This window comes from Anomaloglossus baeobatrachus, unplaced genomic scaffold, assembly GCF_048569485.1.
Source record: "Anomaloglossus baeobatrachus isolate aAnoBae1 unplaced genomic scaffold, aAnoBae1.hap1 Scaffold_4740, whole genome shotgun sequence".
NCBI classification, from domain to species: domain Eukaryota; kingdom Metazoa; phylum Chordata; class Amphibia; order Anura; family Aromobatidae; genus Anomaloglossus; species Anomaloglossus baeobatrachus.
In genome coordinates this window covers 2,387-20,448 of record NW_027444085.1, presented here as the reverse complement: position 1 = coordinate 20,448, position 18,062 = coordinate 2,387, and the positions used below count along the sequence as shown (strand labels likewise).

At 56.6% G+C, this 18,062-nt stretch overlaps 1 protein-coding gene across 1 annotated transcript; it reads right to left on the bottom strand.

Annotated features, from left to right (window-relative positions):
- Positions 1–848: 848 nt before the first annotated feature.
- On the bottom strand, positions 849–17,799 carry LOC142281381 (pancreatic triacylglycerol lipase-like; the record flags this gene model as incomplete). The annotated part of the gene is made up of 5 exons (XM_075332848.1): positions 17,709–17,799; positions 15,458–15,577; positions 5,782–5,910; positions 2,252–2,370; positions 849–975 (listed from the first exon to the last, which is right to left on the bottom strand). Coding segments are annotated over exons 1-5 (586 nt in total), but the record flags the coding sequence as incomplete, so codon positions are not given.
- Positions 17,800–18,062: the final 263 nt, after the last annotated feature.

The following is an 18,062-nucleotide window of genomic DNA, read 5'->3' as shown; positions in this document are numbered from 1 at the left end:
TGCGGGTGACACTCTGTTATGGGGGATCTGTGGATGACACTCTTATGGGGGATCTGTGGCTGATGCTCTGTTATGGGGATCTGTGGCTGATGCTCTGTTATGGGGATCTGTGTAGGACGCTCTGTTATGGGGGATCTGTGGAGGACGCTCTGTTATGGGGGATCTGTGGCTGATGCTCTGTTATGGGGATCTGTGGCTGATGCTCTGTTATGGGGATCTGTGGCTGATGCTCTGTTATGGGGATCTGTGGATGACGCTCTGTTATGGGAGATCTGTGGGTGACGCTCTGTTATGGGGATCTGTGGGTGACGCTCTGTTATGGGGATCTGTGGATGACGCTCTGTTATGGGGGATCTGTGGATGACGCTCTGTTATGGGGGATCTGTGGAGGACGCTCTGTTATGGGGGATCTGTGGGTGACGCTCTGTTATGGGGGATCTGTGGAGGACGCTCTGTTATGGGGGATCTGTGGAGGACGCTCTGTTATGGGGGATCTGTGGAGGACGCTCTGTTATGGGGGATCTGTGGATGACGCTCTGTTATGGGGGATCTGTGGAGGACGCTCTGTTATGGGGGATCTGTGGAGGACGCTCTGTTATGGGGGATCTGTGGAGGACGCTCTGTTATGGGGGATCTGTGGAGGACGCTCTGTTATGGGGGATCTGTGGAGGACGCTCTGTTATGGGGGATCTGGGGATGACACTCTGTTATGGGGGATCTGTGGAGGACGCTCTGTTATGGGGGATCTGTGGAGGACGCTCTGTTATGGGGGATCTGTGGATGACGCTCTGTTCTGGAGGAAATTCCACTTTAACCAGTAAAATGCTGAATATTATAAGGTTTCTTACGTGAGAAGCTTTTCTGGTCTCCGGTGTTTAGGTAGAACGTCTGCGTCTCGGCTGTGACTCCTCCGTATTTTTCTGCGTCGTGTCCCATCCGTGCGCAGCCTCCACTGGGGCACGGGAAACCAGCGCCCTGCGGAAGAGACATCCACTATCACATGACCGTATCAAGGGGGCCCCTCGTTATCTCGGCTCTGTATGAGGAGGGGCCCCTCGTTATCTCGGCTCTGTATGTGGGGCCCCTCGTTATCTCTGCTCTGTATGTGGGGCCCCTCGTTATCTCGGCTCTGTATGTGGGGCCCCTCGTTATCTCGGCTCTGTATGTGGGGCCCCTCGTTATCTCGGCTCTGTATGAGCAGGGGCCCCTCGTTATCTCGGCTCTGTATGTGGGGCCCCTCGTTATCTCGGCTCTGTATGTGGGGCCCCTCGTTATCTTGGCTCTGTATGTGGGTCCCTCGTTATCTCGGCTCTGTATGAGGAGGGGCCCCTCGTTATCTCGGCTCTGTATGAGGGGCCCCTCGTTATCTCGGCTCTGTATGAGGGGCCCCTCGTTATCTCGGCTCTGTATGAGGAGGGGCCCCTCGTTATCTCGGCTCTGTATGTGGGGCCCCTCGTTATCTCGGCTCTGTATGAGCAGGGGCCCCTCGTTATCTCGGCTCTGTATGTGGGGCCCCTCGTTATCTCGGCTCTGTATGTGGGGCCCCTCGTTACCTCGGCTCTGTATGTGGGGCCCCTCGTTATCTCGGCTCTGTATGTGGGGCCCCTCGTTATCTCGGCTCTGTATGTGGGGCCCCTCGTTATCTCGGCTCTGTATGAGGAGGGGCCCCTCGTTATCTCGGCTCTGTATGTGGGGCCCCTCGTTATCTCGGCTCTGTATGTGGGGCCCCTCGTTATCTCGGCTCTGTATGTGGGGCCCCTCGTTATCTCGGCTCTGTATGTGGGGCCCCTCGTTATCTCGGCTCTGTATGAGGAGGGGCCCCTCGTTATCTCGGCTCTGTATGTGGGGCCCCTCGTTATCTCGGCTCTGTATGTGGGGCCCCTCGTTATCTCGGCTCTGTATGTGGGGCCCCTCGTTATCTCGGCTCTGTATGTGGGGCCCCTCGTTATCTCGGCTCTGTATGAGGAGGGGCCCCTCGTTATCTCGGCTCTGTATGTGGGGCCCCTCGTTATCTCGGCTCTGTATGTGGGGCCCCTCGTTATCTCGGCTCTGTATGTGGGGCCCTCGTTATCTCGTCTCTGTATGTGGGGCCCTCGTTATCTCGGCGCTGTATGAGGAGGGGCCCCTCGTTATCTCGTCTCTGTATGTGGGCCCCCCGTTATCTCGGCTCTGTATGAGGGGCCCTCGTTATCTGTATCCGCAGAGATGTTGGAGCCGTTTCTTTCATAGACTGAACATTTTCTAATCTTACCCCCAGAAAGTCGTGATAGGAGGCGCTCGGGAATCCAATGAAGCCGTCCGGGCGGAGGACGCTCTCGATGTAATAGTGGTAACTTCTCAGGTGGTTACAGGCCACAAAGTCATTCAGCGCTAACGAGACACAGAAAACAGTGACCTAATGAAAAACTGCAAATTATACTTATGTGTTAATCGCCATAGCAACCCCACAACATGCCACGTTCTGTGCTGCCCCGCTTGTCCCTCTGTCCTCCGCCTCCGTCCTCCGCCCCGCTTGTCCCTCTGTCCTCCGCCTCCATCCTACGCCCTGCTTGTCCCTCTGTCCTCCGCCTCCGTCCTACGCCCCGCTTCTCCCTCTGTCCTCCGCCTCCGTCCTACGCCCCGCTTCTCCCTCTGTCCTCCGCCTCCGTCCTACGCCCCGCTTGTCCCTCTGTCCTCCGCCTCCGTCCTACGCCCCGCTTCTCCCTCTGTCCTCCGCCTCCGTCCTACGCCCCGCTTCTCCCTCTGTCCTCCGCCTCCGTCCTACGCCCCGCTTCTCCCTCTGTCCTCCGCCTCCGTCCTACGCCCCGCTTGTCCCTCTGTCCACCGTCCTACACCCCGCTTGTCCCTCTGTCCTCCGCCTCCGTCCTACGCCCCGCTTCTCCATCTGTCTACCGTCCTACACCCGGCTTCTCCCTCTGTCCTCCGCCTCCGTCCTACGCCCTGCTTGTCCCTCTGTCCACCGTCCTACAGGGTCAGACGCTGACCCTTTGGCTCTCTTGCCCTTGGCGGTGGCACTTATCCTGGATGGTTGGGCTGTTGCCTTCAATCGGGACTTGGTTGGGAATGAACCCCTGCGGTCCAAACCGCAATCAGTGAATTTGACTATCAGGGTGGCTTCTAGCCTAGTCGGGGTCTGAGTACCCTGCCTGGTGCTTGGCTCCCAATCGGCTCCCCGGCTCGGTACCTGTGGGCCACCGCCCGACCCCGGTCCTACGGTTCCACCGACCGTGCTGCCAACTCCTGAAGACGGCCAACTCCTTCTGCCGACCTAGCTGGAGGTGCCTGGGCTCCAACCCAGACACCTAACAGTTCCACTGGCGGGCCTGGTCCCAGGTCCACCTGTGCGTGACTTTCCTCCTCTCCTTCCACTCTCTTCCCTCAACTCAACTGAACTGTTGTGTTTTCCCGCCTCCAGGCCTGTGAACTCCTCGGTGGGCGGGGCCAACCGCCTGGCTCCGCCCCACCTGGTGTGGACATCAGCCCCTGGAGGGAGGCAACAAGGGTTTTTGTGTGACTGGTGTCACCTGTCCGGGGAAGGGTGTATGGTGTTGTGTCTGTGACTACCTTGCTGTGTGGTGTTGTGTCTGTGACTACCTGGCTGTGTAGTGTTGTGTCTGTGACTATCTGGCTGTGTGTGGTGTGGTGTCTGTGACTACCTGGCTGTGTGGTGTTGTGTATGTGACTACCTTGCTGTGTAGTGTTGTGTCTGTGACTACCTGGCTGTGTAGTGTTGTGTCTGTGACTATCTGGCTGTGTGGTGTGGTGTCTGTGACTACCTGGCTGTGGGGTGTTGTGTCTGTGACTACCTGGCTGTGTGGTGTTGTGTCTGTGACTACCTTGCTGTGGGGTGTTGTGTCTGTGACTACCTTGCTGTGGGGTGTTGTGTCTGTGACTACCTTGCTGTGTGGTGTTGTGTCTGTGACTACCTGGCTGTGTAGTGTTGTGTCTGTGACTATCTGGCTGTGTGTGGTGTTGTGTCTGTGACTACCTGGCTGTGTGGTGTTGTGTCTGTGACTACCGGGCTGTGTAGTGTTGTGTCTGTGACTACCTGGCTGTGTGGTGTTGTGTATGTGACTACCTTGCTGTGTAGTGTTGTGTCTGTGACTACCTGGCTGTGTAGTGTTGTGTCTGTGACTATCTGGCTGTGTGGTGTTGTGTCTGTGACTACCTGGCTGTGTGATGTTGTGTCTGTGACTACCTGGCTGTGGGGTGTTGTGTCTGTGACTACCTGGCTGTGTAGTGTTGTGTCTGTGACTACCTGGCTGTGTAGTGTTGTGTCTGTGACTATCTGGCTGTGTGTAGTGTTGTGTCTGTGACTACCTGGCTGTGTGATGTTGTGTCTGTGACTACCTGGCTGTGGGGTGTTGTGTCTGTGACTACCTGGCTGTGTGGTGTTGTGTCTGTGACTACCTGGCTGTGTGGTGTTGTGTCTGTGACTACCTGGCTGTGTAGTGTTGTGTCTGTGACTACCTGGCTGTGTAGTGTTGTGTCTGTGACTATCTGGCTGTGTGTGGTGTGGTGTCTGTGACTACCTGGCTGTGGGGTGTGGTGTCTGTGACTACCTTGCTGTGTAGTGTTGTGTCTGTGACTACCTGGCTGTGTGGTGTTGTGTCTGTGACTACCTGGCTGTGTAGTGTTGTGTCTGTGACTATCTGCTGTGTAGTGTTGTGTCTGTGACTACCTGGCTGTGTAGTGTTGTGTCTGTGACTATCTGGCTGTGTAGTGTTGTGTCTGTGACTACCTGGCTGTGTAGTGTTGTGTCTGTGACTACCTGGCTGTGTAGTGTTGTGTCTGTGACTACCTGGCTGTGTAGTGTTGTGTCTGTGACTACCTGGCTGTGTGGTGTTGTGTCTGTGACTACCTGGCTGTGTAGTGTTGTGTCTGTGACTACCTGGCTGTGTGGTGTTGTGTCTGTGACTACCTGGCTGTGTGGTGTTGTGTCTGTGACTACCTGGCTGTGTAGTGTTGTGTCTGTGACTACCTGGCTGTGTGGTGTTGTGTCTGTGACTACCTGGCTGTGTGGTGTTGTGTCTGTGACTACCTGGCTGTGTGGTGTTGTGTCTGTGACTACCTGGCTGTGTGGTGTTGTGTCTGTGACTACCTGGCTGTGTGGTGTTGTGTCTGTGACTACCTGGCTGTGTGGTGTTGTGTCTGTGACTACCTGGCTGTGTAGTGTTGTGTCTGTGACTACCTGGCTGTGTGGTGTTGTGTCTGTGACTACCTGGCTGTGTAGTGTTGTGTCTGTGACTACCTGGCTGTGTAGTGTTGTGTCTGTGACTACCTGGCTGTGTAGTGTTGTGTCTGTGACTACCTGGCTGTGTAGTGTTGTGTCTGTGACTACCTGGCTGTGTAGTGTTGTGTCTGTGACTACCTGGCTGTGTAGTGTTGTGTCTGTGACTACCTGGCTGTGTGGTGTTGTGTCTGTGACTACCTGGCTGTGTAGTGTTGTGTCTGTGACTACCTGGCTGTGTGGTGTTGTGTCTGTGACTACCTGGCTGTGTAGTGTTGTGTCTGTGACTACCTGGCTGTGTGGTGTTGTGTCTGTGACTACCTGGCTGTGTGGTGTTGTGTCTGTGACTACCTGGCTGTGTAGTGTTGTGTCTGTGACTACCTGGCTGTGTAGTGTTGTGTCTGTGACTACCTGGCTGTGTAGTGTTGTGTCTGTGACTACCTGGCTGTGTAGTGTTGTGTCTGTGACTACTTGGCCAGTCCAGGGCATCACACAATTTCTTCCATTTTTCTTCAGAAGGTGAAAAGCTATATAAGAATTTCTATAATTACTTGGTGTGATGTCATCAACGTTCACATGAGTGATGACTTCATTCTTCTTACATCCCGGCATTTGTTTTCCTCCATTTGGAAAGAAATCCAGGTGCCCGACCGTCTGACTCATCCCGTATCCTCCCGTGCCTGCAATAAGGGACAACTCCGCATCAACACACGGGAAGATGCTCCGCACAGCACTAGAATCCGCGCAAGACGTAAGTTGTGTTATGGTGGAATACTGTACATTACTGATCCTGAGCTACCTCCTGTATTATCCTCCAGAGCTGCACTTGTCGCGGGCGGGGAGGAGGGTGTCAGCACACCGCGCTCACCCCTTCTGCTCGGGTCCGGCTGCTCAGTGGTGGCTCGAGCCGTAGGCCGGATCCCGGGGGTTTTCTCGAGCGGCGCTCCTCGCCCGTGAGTGAAAGGGGGGTTTGGGGTGTTGGGATAATGTCCGTGACGCCACCCACGGTTGTGGTGATGTGTAGCACCACCGCTGCTCGATGCGGGGATCCCGGGGATGGTGAAGGGGAGCAGCTAGGTGTTGTGTTGCCCCTCCGTGGGTAGGGGTTGGTGATCCCGGGGCCCGGTGATGGCTTGGGAGGTGCAGGGCCTGGTGGGCGCAGGGACGCGGGGGCAGCGCTGTGCCTTGCGGCACTGTGGTACTCACTCAGTCTGAGACGTGGACACAGTTTGTACGGTAAACCAAACGGCTGGTAGGACGGTCCCACAGACGGCTGCTTTGCTTTCCCGGTAGGTGACGGTGATGTCCCTTTTCCTTGCACCTGTATGTACGGTTGGTTGCGATGGGTCCCCACCGGTAACCCGCTCCCCGGCTTCAAGCTGGGCCGGAGGAGCACTACACTTTGCCCGCAGGCGCTGGCCCTCAGAGACTGGTGCCCTGGCGGTGGCGGTGCCTCTGTTGTACGGGTTGGGCTGTTGCCTTCAATCGGGACTTGGTTGTTGGGGGAATCTACGTCCCCTTCACTGACGGATTCGGCAACTTTGGCGACTCCTAGCCTTGCCGGGGTCCGAGAGGCCCCTGCTCTGGTGCTGACTGTCTTTCGGAACACTGCTCCAGACCACCGGGCACACAGCCAACGGGGTCCTTCCAGGAACTTCCAAACGGCCCCTCTCCGGACAGTCACCACCGTCGCTGACCTTGCTGTTCTGGCCCTACACAAAGCTGGACCTTCAGGCTTCTCTCGCTCTCTGCCACCACACTTGCTTTCCTCCTTTACTTCTTCACTTTCACTTCGTTGTTTACTTTAGCTCTGTCTGGGCTACTCCTCCACTCCTTCTACTTCCTCCTCCCTGACTAGACCTTCACTCTTGCCCTGCCTGGGCTAATCTGCCTGGTACTTCCTGCCTCCAGAGCTGTGATCTCCTTGGTGGGCGGAGCCAACCGCCTGGTCCACCCCCTGGTGTGAATCATCAGCCTCTGGAGGAAGGCAACAAGGATTTGTGGTTCAGCTTAGGTGTGCCTACCTGGGATGTGGGGTGTGGTGGTGTGTGACCTGTGTCCCCTGGCTTGCCCAGGGCGACACATTCCCCCTTAGCAAAACGCAGACCGTCCGCGGGCTGCCGTCCTACACCGGTTTTATTTTTCTGTAAAAAGGGGATAACAGGGTTAAACATAACATAAGACATTTTTAATAATCTTCCCTTACGGGAGGCACATTTTCTTTAACGTTGCAACGGTTTACGGTTACGGTTTCCGCTCTCTCCCACCCAAGCAACCTGGCCCTGATGCTGCCCCTAAAACCCAGGCAGCACCCCTTGACCCACAGTCCAGCACACGGTACCCGAGCGGGATCTGTCCTGCCCTCCAGAGGGTAGCCACCGGTTCCTTTGGTGGCTGGGCCCTAGCCTGCTCTGCTCAGGGCCCTCCCTCCAACCTGCCTCTCCGGAGGCGGCCTGCGGAAAACGGTAACGGTAACCAACATATTTACAAGCCACTAACGTCTGTGGTTGCCCTGCAAGTTCACTGGCTTGTCCATGGATAGTCCCCATACAAAAACAACTTTTTAAACGGTCCCCACGGGGACAACGGTGCCGGCTCCAGCCGGTTGCTAATCACACGGTGAATCAGGTGAAACTTCGGTAATCATCTTTTCTTATCATCTTTCAACTTTTAAACTTTTCAACAAACAAGCACTCTTTACATTCCCTGACCCCTTTTACTCACAGAACGGTCTCCCTGTACCTAAGTGGAGGTCTACCTAGGTTGGAACGGGTGGACATTCGGGGCCCGGTGTCAGTGGTGCTAGACAGTGGGGTAGAGGGAACAATCTGTTCCTCCTCCCGGCTATAGTGTGGAGCAGGCGGGGGCGTAGGGGAGCTGGGTACAGGTTCATCCCTGGGCACTGGCACTGGTTCTGGCTCACGGTGAACCACTTCCACTACTTCTTCATCCACGGGTTGTGGGAACAGTATCACTGGAAGAATCACCGCGCCGTTCTGTGTAGGCCAGTTTGCTGGGAAGTCACCCATTACCGTGTGGATTACCTCTGCTGCCTTCTCCGCTGGTGGAGGAACCGGTACTTCAGCCTCTGTCTTCAACGCTGGAGGGCACCTTTTTAGATGGTCCCGGGAAACTGTGGCCAGGGTGCCCCCTTGGTCACGACTGATCTGGTAGGCCTTCCCATCTTCCCATTCTGTGGGTTGTATGACGTAAGGGACTTGCTCCCACTGATCATCCAGCTTGTGGGCTTTCCTCTTCCGTTTCAGCACTACATCTCCTGGCTGGAAAGGATCCGCGGACGCCTTCTGATTGAACCGGTGCTCCTGCTGTTCTCGACTTCGACTGAGGTTTTTCTCCACATACTCCTGGATTTGCCGGTATTGTACTCTCCTCCGGCTTTCCCACTCCACCATCGAAGGGAGTGCTTCGGGGGCCTCCAACCCCATCTCCAGATCCACCGGCAGGCGGCCGGGCCGAGCCCTCATCAGATACGCTGGGGTGCACTTCGTCGAGCTAGAGGGGATATTATTGTACATGTCGACCAGGTCGGGTAGCTTTTCCGGCCACAGGTTCCGTTCTTCCAGTGGTAGCGTCTTGAGAAGCCCCAGGACCAAGTGGTTCATTTTCTCGCACATGCCATTGGTTTGGGCGTGGTACGGAGTGGTCCGGATTTTCTTGCAGCCGTACAACTGGCAGAATTCGTGGAACACCTCTGCTTCAAAGGCCGGGCCCTGGTCAGTCAGCACCTTTTCAGGGTACCCATGGGGTCGGCAAAAATAAGCCTGGAACGCTCGAGCGGCGGTTCGACCAGTCAGGTCCTTAACGGGGACTACCACCATAAATCTTGAGTAGTGGTCCACAATGGTCAATGCATAGGTGTACCCACTTCGGCTAGGGGTGAGCTTGACATGGTCTAAGGCGACCAATTCCAGCGGCTGATGGGTGACTATTGGATGTAAGGGTGCCCTCTGGCTGGTCTCGTCCTTTCTCCTTAGCGTACAAGGACCGCACTCCCGGCACCAGGCTTCCACCGATTCACGCATCCCACTCCAATAGAACCACTCCCTCAACAGCATCTCCAGCTTCTTCCACCCGAAGTGGCCAGCACCATCATGGTATGCCCGCAGGACAGTGGCGACGTCAGCTTGAGGAATGACCAACTGGCATATCTTCTCATGGGTCTTCGGGTTGATCAGCTCACGGTACAGCCTCCCCTGGTGTAGGTAAAGCCGTTTCCGTTCCTTCCACAAGCGTTGGGCTTCGGCTGGGGCGGCAGGGTCCATTCCCGTAGCACCTTGTTCCACCAGAGTCTTGACAAGGCGAACAGCCGGCGCTTGATCCTGAGCTTCCTGCCACTCTTGACTGGGCCGTGGGTCCAGATCCACTCGTTGCTGATGTACTTGTACCCTCTCAGTAGGCGGCTGGTGAAACGCAGGCAACTCAATCTCCTCGAGGTCGTCATCCTCGCACCCCTCTTCTGCCAGATGGGGCATCCGGGAGAGTGCATCCGCATTGATGTTGACGCGACCGGCCCGGTACTTTATCGTGAAATCATACTTGGCTAGCTGGGCTACCCACCGCTGCTCCAGCGCGCCCAACTTGGCCGTGTTCAGGTGCGTCAGCGGATTGTTGTCCGTAAACGCGGTGAATGTTGCTGCCGCCAAGTAGTGGCGGAACCGCTCCGTGATAGCCCACACCAATGCCAATAGCTCGAGCTTGAAGGAGCTATAGTTCTCAGGGTTCCTTTCGGTCGGCCGGAGTTTTCGGCTAGCATAGGCGATCACCTTCTCCTTTCCATCCTGGACCTGGGATAGGACCGCTCCTAGCCCCACGTTACTGGCGTCCGTGTGGAGGATGAACGGGCGCCCATAATCGGTATGCCAGGACCTCTTCTCCGGTCAAGGCCGCCTTCAGCTGGCAAAAGGACTCCTCATGCTTGTCCTCCCACGACAGTGGGGCTCCAACGGGTCTACCACCTTTGGTCTGTCCCACGAGGAGGTCTTGCATGGGGGCCGCCATCTTCGTGTATCCCTTGATAAAGCGCCGGTAGTACCCCACCAGGCCCAGGAACTGCCTTACTTCTCTCACCGTGGTTGGTCTCGGCCAGCTCTGGATGGCAGTAATCTTCTCAGGGTCAGGGGCAACACCATCTGCACTCACCACGTGCCCCAGGTACTGCACCCTGGGTTTCAGCAGGTGACACTTAGAGGGCTTCAATTTCATCCCATACTTGGCAAGGGACGCGAACACCTCAGCCAGGTGCTCCAGATGGGCTTCGTACATCTGGGAATAAACAATCACATCATCCAAGTACAACAGGACGGTCTCGAAGTTTAGATGTCCCAGACAGCATTCCATCAGTCGTTGGAAGGTTCCTGGGGCGTTGCACAGCCCGAACGGCATACTATTGAATTCGCAGAGCCCCATCGGGGTGGTGAAGGCGGTTTTCTCCCGATCTTCTGGGGCCACGGCCACTTGCCAGTATCCGCTGGTGAGGTCAAGGGTCGAGAAGTAGTTTGCAGTTCTCAGCGCAGCCAAAGACTCTTCAATCCGAGGTAATGGATAGGCATCTTTATGGGTTATCTGGTTGATCTTCCGGTAGTCCACACACATCCGCATGGTACCATCCTTCTTCTTGACCAGTACCAACGGAGCGGCCCAGGGACTACAGCTGTCCCGAATAACCCCTGCCTCCTTCATATTCCTCAACATATCCTTGGCACACTGGTAATGTGCAGGGGGAATAGGTCTATACCTCTCTTTGATAGGGGGATGTTCACCGGTGGGGATGTGGTGTTGGACCCCCTTAATCTGCCCAAAGTCTAGGGGGTGCTTACTAAAAACCTGTTCATACTCCTGCACCACCCTGTATACCCCTGCCCTGTGATGTGTAGGGGTGTCATCAGTGCCTACATGTAGCTGTTGATGCCACTCCTTTGTCTCCCCCTGGTGTGGGGAAGTGCTGGTGGTAGGTGGGAGTGTAGATGGACTGGTTTCATAGATAGTGTGAGGGTCCAGGGTGAGCAGCTTGGCAATGGTGGCATACCGGGGAAGCCTGACTTCTTCCTCTCCACAGTTCAGCACTCTCACAGGCACTCTCCCTTTCTTCACATCCACCACCCCTCGGGCGGCCATTACAGTGGGCCAGTGCTCGGAAGGCAGGGGCTCCATCATTGCAGGGTAGTCACGCCCCTGAGACCCTACTGCTGCCCTACACCAGATCATCATCTCACTCCTAGGGGGCACAGTCAATGGAGCAACATCCATCACTCTCACTCCACCAATCTCCCCTCCTGTTGAGCTTACATGCTGGCGGTACATCAGGGCTCGGATCTCACGCTGCACTGCCCTCTGCCGGCTCCCTGCCGTCGTGGCGGCCAGCTGTTGTAATAGGGTTAACACATCATCCATGCAGTGCTCCATCACATTGGTTCCCAGCACTATTTTCGGGTTATGATCACTGGGTTCATTCATGATCACAATCATACCCTGGTGTTGCAGTTCGGCTTGCCCCACTGTCATAGCCACTTGTTTATACCCCACCTGGGTCAATGGAAGTCCATTAGCAGCAATCAATGTTATACTATTGTCTGGGGGCGCCAGTTCATCTACGGCCCAATACCGCTGGTACAACGTGTACGGTATGGTAGTTACCTGTGATCCAGTGTCCAAGAGAGCCATCACTGGTATGCCGTCCACAGCCACGGGGATGATAGGGCGGGCCCCGATATATCGGTCCCGCCAGTCCGGGGGGCCACGATGTTCTACTCCTGAGGATTGCCCCGGGGCCCCAGGGGTTGCTCGTTTAACGGGCACTGTCGGTAGTAATGACCCGGCTTACGGCACTTGTAGCAGATTGGGGGTCTGCTCCGCGGGTTGTTAGCACTTTTCCGCTGCATCCAGGGAACATCCTCGGGACTGTCAGCAAGCTGGATCTGTGCTGGAGGCTAAGGTCTGGTCAGAGGTTGTAGTGCAGCCAGGATTTTGGCAAGGTCTCCGTTCATGCGACGGACCTGGGCTGCCAGTTCCTCCACTGTGCTGCTCGGGACTGCAGATGTTGGAGAGGTTGATTTGGCTGAGGCCGCCACAACGGGAGCCGTCTCAACGGGCCACGGGGCGGGTTCCAGACCTTCGGTTGCTGGGGGCTGTAGTGCTTTAATGGCCCGCTCCTTTAACACAGCAAAGTCCACATCAGGGTGTTCCAGGGCCCACAGCCGGAGTTGTTTACGGTCCTCAGGGGACCTCATCCCCTGCGCAAATTGCTCCACTAACATCTTGTTGCTATCCGCCTCATTAATAGGGTTCACCCGCTTCAGCGTGCGGAGGGCGGTCTGCAGACGTAGAGCATAGTCCCGAATGCTATCCCCAGCTCGTTGCCGGCACTGGTAAAACTGCATCCTCAGCTCAGCTTCAGTCCGGGTCTCGAAGGCAGTCTGTAGCTTCTCAAAGATGGTGGCTACAGAGAGCCGGTCCCCCTCGGCCCAGGTCTCCGCTTCCTGCTCCGCCGCACCGGTTAACTGGCCTAGCACTATCGCTGCACGTTGCTTATCAGTCAGGGGGTACAGCTCTAGCAACGGGTTAAGCTTTTTACGGAAGGCCTGTAGGGCATCCGGTTTCCTGTCATACTGCGGTAGCCAGGCAGCTCCGGGCGCATAGGGCAAGGAAAACGGCATGACCTGAGCGAGCGTGGGGGCCGCGGCACCTCCCGCCGGTACGGCCGGGACCTGGGCAGGTCCATTCCCATCCGCGGGTGCCGCTGCGGCTGCGACCACCGCTCCTCCAGCGGCTCCGTCGGGCGCAGACATCTTGTTTCCGTCCCCCTTAGCTCTTTCCGGCCCCTCCTCTCACGGGGCGGGGTTTTTGCCTTCGCGCCTCTACTGCTCGAGAAGACGCTCGAGCGGGAACTTTTCGCGCCAAAGATGGCGGCTTCTGAAATTTTTCTGCCGGATACCTCCGGCGGTAACAAGGCGCACCTCTACCAGACGGCAGAGCGGTAAGATCCTGTTCGTGACGCCAAGTTGTCGCGGGCGGGGAGGAGGGTGTCAGCACACCGCGCTCACCCCTTCTGCTCGGGTCCGGCTGCTCAGTGGTGGCTCGAGCCGTAGGCCGGATCCCGGGGGTTTTCTCGAGCGGCGCTCCTCGCCCGTGAGTGAAAGGGGGGTTTGGGTGTTGGGATAATGTCCGTGACGCCACCCACGGTTGTGGTGATGTGTAGCACCACCGCTGCTCGATGCGGGGATCCCGGGGATGGTGATGTGGAGCAGCCAGGTGTTGTGTTGCCCCTCCGTGGGTAGGGGTTGGTGATCCCGGGGCCCGGTGATGGCTTGGGAGGTGCAGGGCCTGGTGGGCGCAGGGACGCGGGGGGCAGCGCTGTGCCTTGCGGCACTGTAGTACTCACTCAGCCTGAGACTTGGACACAGTTTGTACGGTAAACCAAACTGCTGGTAGGACGGTCCCACAGACGGCTGCTTTGCTTTCCCGGTAGGTGACGGTGATGTCCCTTTTCCTTGCACCTGTATGTACGGTTGGTTGCGATGGGTCCCCACCGGTAACCCGCTCCCCGGCTTCAAGCTGGGCCGGAGGAGCACTACACTTTGCCCGCAGGCGCTGGCCCTCAGAGACTGGTGCCCTGGCGGTGGCGGTGCCTCTGTTGTACGGGTTGGGCTGTTGCCTTCAATCGGGACTTGGTTGTTGGGGGAATCTACGTCCCCTTCACTGACGGATTCGGCAACTTTGGCGACTCCTAGCCTTGCCGGGGTCCGAGAGGCCCCTGCCCTGGTGCTGACTGTCTTTCGGAACACTGCTCCAGACCACCGGGCACACAGCCAACGGGGTCCTTCCAGGAACTTCCAAACGGTCCCCCTCCGGACAGTCACCGCCGTCGCTGACCTTGCTGTTCTGGCCCTACACAAAGCTGGACCTTCAGGCTTCTCTCGCTCTCTGCCACCACACTTGCTTTCCTCCTTTACTTCTTCACTTTCACTTCGTTGTTTACTTTAGCCCTGTCTGGGCTACTCCTCCACTCCTTCTACTTCCTCCTCCCTGACTAGACTTCACTCTTGCCCTGCCTGGGCTAATCTGCCTGGTACTTCCTGCCTCCAGAGCTGTGATCTCATTGGTGGGCGGAGCCAACCGCCTGGCCCACCCCCTGGTGTGAATCATCAGCCTCTGGAGGAAGGCAACAAGGATTTGTGGTTCAGCTTAGGTGTGCCTACCTGGGATGTGGGGTGTGGTGGTGTGTGACCTGTGTCCCCTGGCTTGCCCAGGGCGACACACACTCACTATTCTGCTGGTGCAGTCACTGTGTACATACATTACTGATCCAGAGTTACCTCCTGTATTATACTCCAGAGCTGCGCTCACTATTCTGCTGGTGCAGTCACTGTGTACATTACATTACTGATCCTGAGTTACCTCTTGTATTATCCTCCAGAGCTGCACTCACTATTCTGCTGGTGCAGTCACTGTGTACATACATTACTGATCCGGAGTTACCTCTTGTATTATCCTCCAGAGCTGCACTCACTATTCTGCTGGTGCAGTCACTGTGTACATACATTACTGATCCAGAGTTACCTCCTGTATTATACTCCAGAGCTGCGCTCACTATTCTGCTGGTGCAGTCACTGTGTACATTACATTACTGATCCAGAGTTACCTCCTGTATTATCCTCCAGAGCTGCACTCACTATTCTGCTGGTGCAGTCACTGTGTACATACATTACATTACTGATCCTGAGTTACCTCCTGTATTATACTCCAGAGCTGCACTCACTATTCTGCTGGTGCAGTCACTGTGTACATACATTACATTACTGATCCTGAGTTACCGCCTGTATTATACTCCAGAGCTGCACTCACTATTCTGCTGGTGCAGTCACTGTGTACATACATTACATTACTGATCCTGAGTTACCGCCTGTATTATACTCCAGAGCTGCACTCACTATTCTGCTGGTGCAGTCACTGTGTACATACATTACTGATCCTGAGTTACCTCCTGTATTATACTCCAGAGCTGCACTCACTGTTCTGCTGGGGAGTACATGCTTAGCATTACATATTGTGACAGCATACAGGGGGTTTTGCTGTAGCGGACCCTTATGCGGAGACCCCTGTGTTGTAGTGATATAAATGTTGTGTATATGACGCTTCTATCAGGTGGATACAATACGCAGTATATCGGTATATATTGTGCCGCCCCTCCGCACTGTCACGTCCCATTACCTAGGCTGGCTATGGTCGGCGTTGAGTCAGTGTGGATGGCATCAACAAGAAGAGCATCGGAAGGGTCCAGTCTCACCTCTACAGGGGTATCTTGAAAGTACGGCTCAGCGGGGTCCAGTCCTGTGCGGTTTTGGGGGAACAGGGGTTAGCGGAAGAATATAACACCATATGTCATACATAAAAGAGGACAGACGGGAGATCGGAGCTGTGATCTACAGACGCTGCTCATTACAGAAATCCACAATTACCTCGGAGGATCCGCCATAAATCCCCTGGAGACGGGTAAATACCCGGATTTATATAAATCATGTCACTTTATGGAATTTCCCATCACACTTCCATGCTTTGTAGTTTTTTTCATATTGAATCAGCAACAAATGAGAATTAATCTGGAGGCGTCTGGATGTGTGTAAACCCCTCTAATCTGGAGGCGTCTGGATGTGCGTAAACCCCTCTAATCTGGAGGCGTCTGGATGTGCGTAAACCCCTCTAATCTGGAGGCCGTCTGGATGTGCGTAAACCCCTCTAATCTGGAGGCGTCTGGATGTGCGTAAACCCCTCTAATCTGGAGGCGTCTGGATGTGCGTAAACCCCTCTAATCTGGAGGCGTCTGGATGTGCGTAAACCCCTCTAATCTGGAGGCGTCTGGATGTGTGTAAACCCCTCTAATCTGGAGGCGTCTGGATGTGTGTAAACCCCTCTAATCTGGAGGCGTCTGGATGTGTGTAAACCCCTCTAATCTGGAGGCGTCTGGATGTGTGTAAACCCCTCTAATCTGGAGGCGTCTGGATGTGTGTAAACCCCTCTAATCTGGAGGCGTCTGGATGTGTGTAAACCCCTCTAATCTGGAGGCGTCTGGATGTGTGTAAACCCCTCTAATCTGGAGGCGTCTGATGTGTGTAAACCCCTCTAATCTGGAGGCGTCTGCATGTGTGTAAACTCCTCTAATCTGGAGGCGTCTGCATGTGTGTAAACTCCTCTAATCTGGAGGCGTCTGCATGTGTGTAAACTCCTCTAATCTGGAGGCGTCTGCATGTGTGTAAACTCCTCTAATCTGGAGGCGTCTGCATGTGTGTAAACTCCTCACTGATGCATTCACTTCTGTTGTGGGACAGTATAGATTTCATATCTCCAGGAATGGATGACTGGTCCCCACCACCTCGCCCTCCTCCCTCCATCTCCCTCTCCTCTCCTCCCTCCACCTCGTCCTCCTCCCTCCATCTCCCTCTCCTCTCCTCCCTCCACCTCGTCCTCCTCCCTCCATCTCCCTCTCCTCTCCTCCCTCCACCTCGCCCTCCTCCCTCCATCTCCCTCTCCTCTCCTCCCTCCACCTCGCCCTCCTCCCTCCATCTCCCTCTCCTCTCCTCCCTCCACCTCGCTCTCCTCCCTCCACCTCGCCCTCCTCCCTCCATCTCCCTCTCCTCTCCTCCCTCCACCTCGCTCTCCTCCCTCCACCTCGCCCTCCTCCTTCCATCTCCCTCTCCTCTCCTCCCTCCACCTCGCCCTCCTCCCTCCACCTCGCCTCCTCCCTCCATCCACCTTGCTCTCATCCCTCCACCTCCCCCTCCTCCCTCCACCTCGCTGTCCTCCCTCCACCTCGCCCTCCTCCCTCCATCTCCCTCTCCTCCCTCCATCTCCCTCTCCTCCCTCCACCTCCCTGTCCTCCCTCCACCTCGCACTCCTCCCTCCACCTCCCTCTCCTCCCTCCACCTCGCTGTCCTCCCTCCACCTCGCTCCACTCTCCTCCCTCCACCTCGCTCCACTCTCCTCCCTCTACCTCACTCTCCTCCCTCCACCTCGCTCTCCTCCCTCCACTTCGCTCTCCTCCCTCCACCTCGCTCTCCTCCCTCCACCTCGCTCCCCTCTCCTCCCTCCACCTCGCTCACCTCGCCTCCCTCCACCTCACTCCTCCCTCCATCTCCCTCTCCTCTCCTCCCTCCACCTCGCTGTCCTCCCTCCACCTCCCTCTCCTCTCCTCCCTCCACCTCGCTGTCCTCTCCTCCCTCCACCTCGCTCACCCTCACCTCCCTCCACCTCCCTCTCCTCTCCTCCCTCCACCTCGCTGTCCTCTCCTCCCTCCACCTCGCTCACCTCACCTCCCTCCACCTCACCTCCCTCCACCTCGCTCACCTCGCCTCCCTCCACCTCGCTCTCCTCCCTCCACCTCGCTCCCCTCTCGTCCCTCCACCTCGCTCACCTCGCCTCCCTCCACCTCACTGTCCTCGCCTCCCTCCACCTCGCTCACACTCGCCTCCCTCCACCTCGCTCACCTCGCCTCCCTCCACCTCGCTCACCTCGCCTCCCTCCACCTCGCTCACCTCGCCTCCCTCCACCTCGCTCATCTCGCCTCCCTCCACCTCGCTCCCCTCGCCTCCTCTACCTCTCTCCCCTCGCCTCCCTCCACCTCGCTCATCTCGCCTCCCTCCACCTCGCTGTCCTCTCCTCCCTCCACCTCGCTCCCCTCTCCTCCCTCCACCTCGCTCCCCTCTCCTCCCTCCACCTCGCTCCCCTCTCCTCCCTCCACCTCGCTCACCTTGCTTCCCTCCACCTCGCCTCTCTTCACCTCACTGTCCTCTCCTCCCTCCACTTCGCTCTCCTCCCTCCA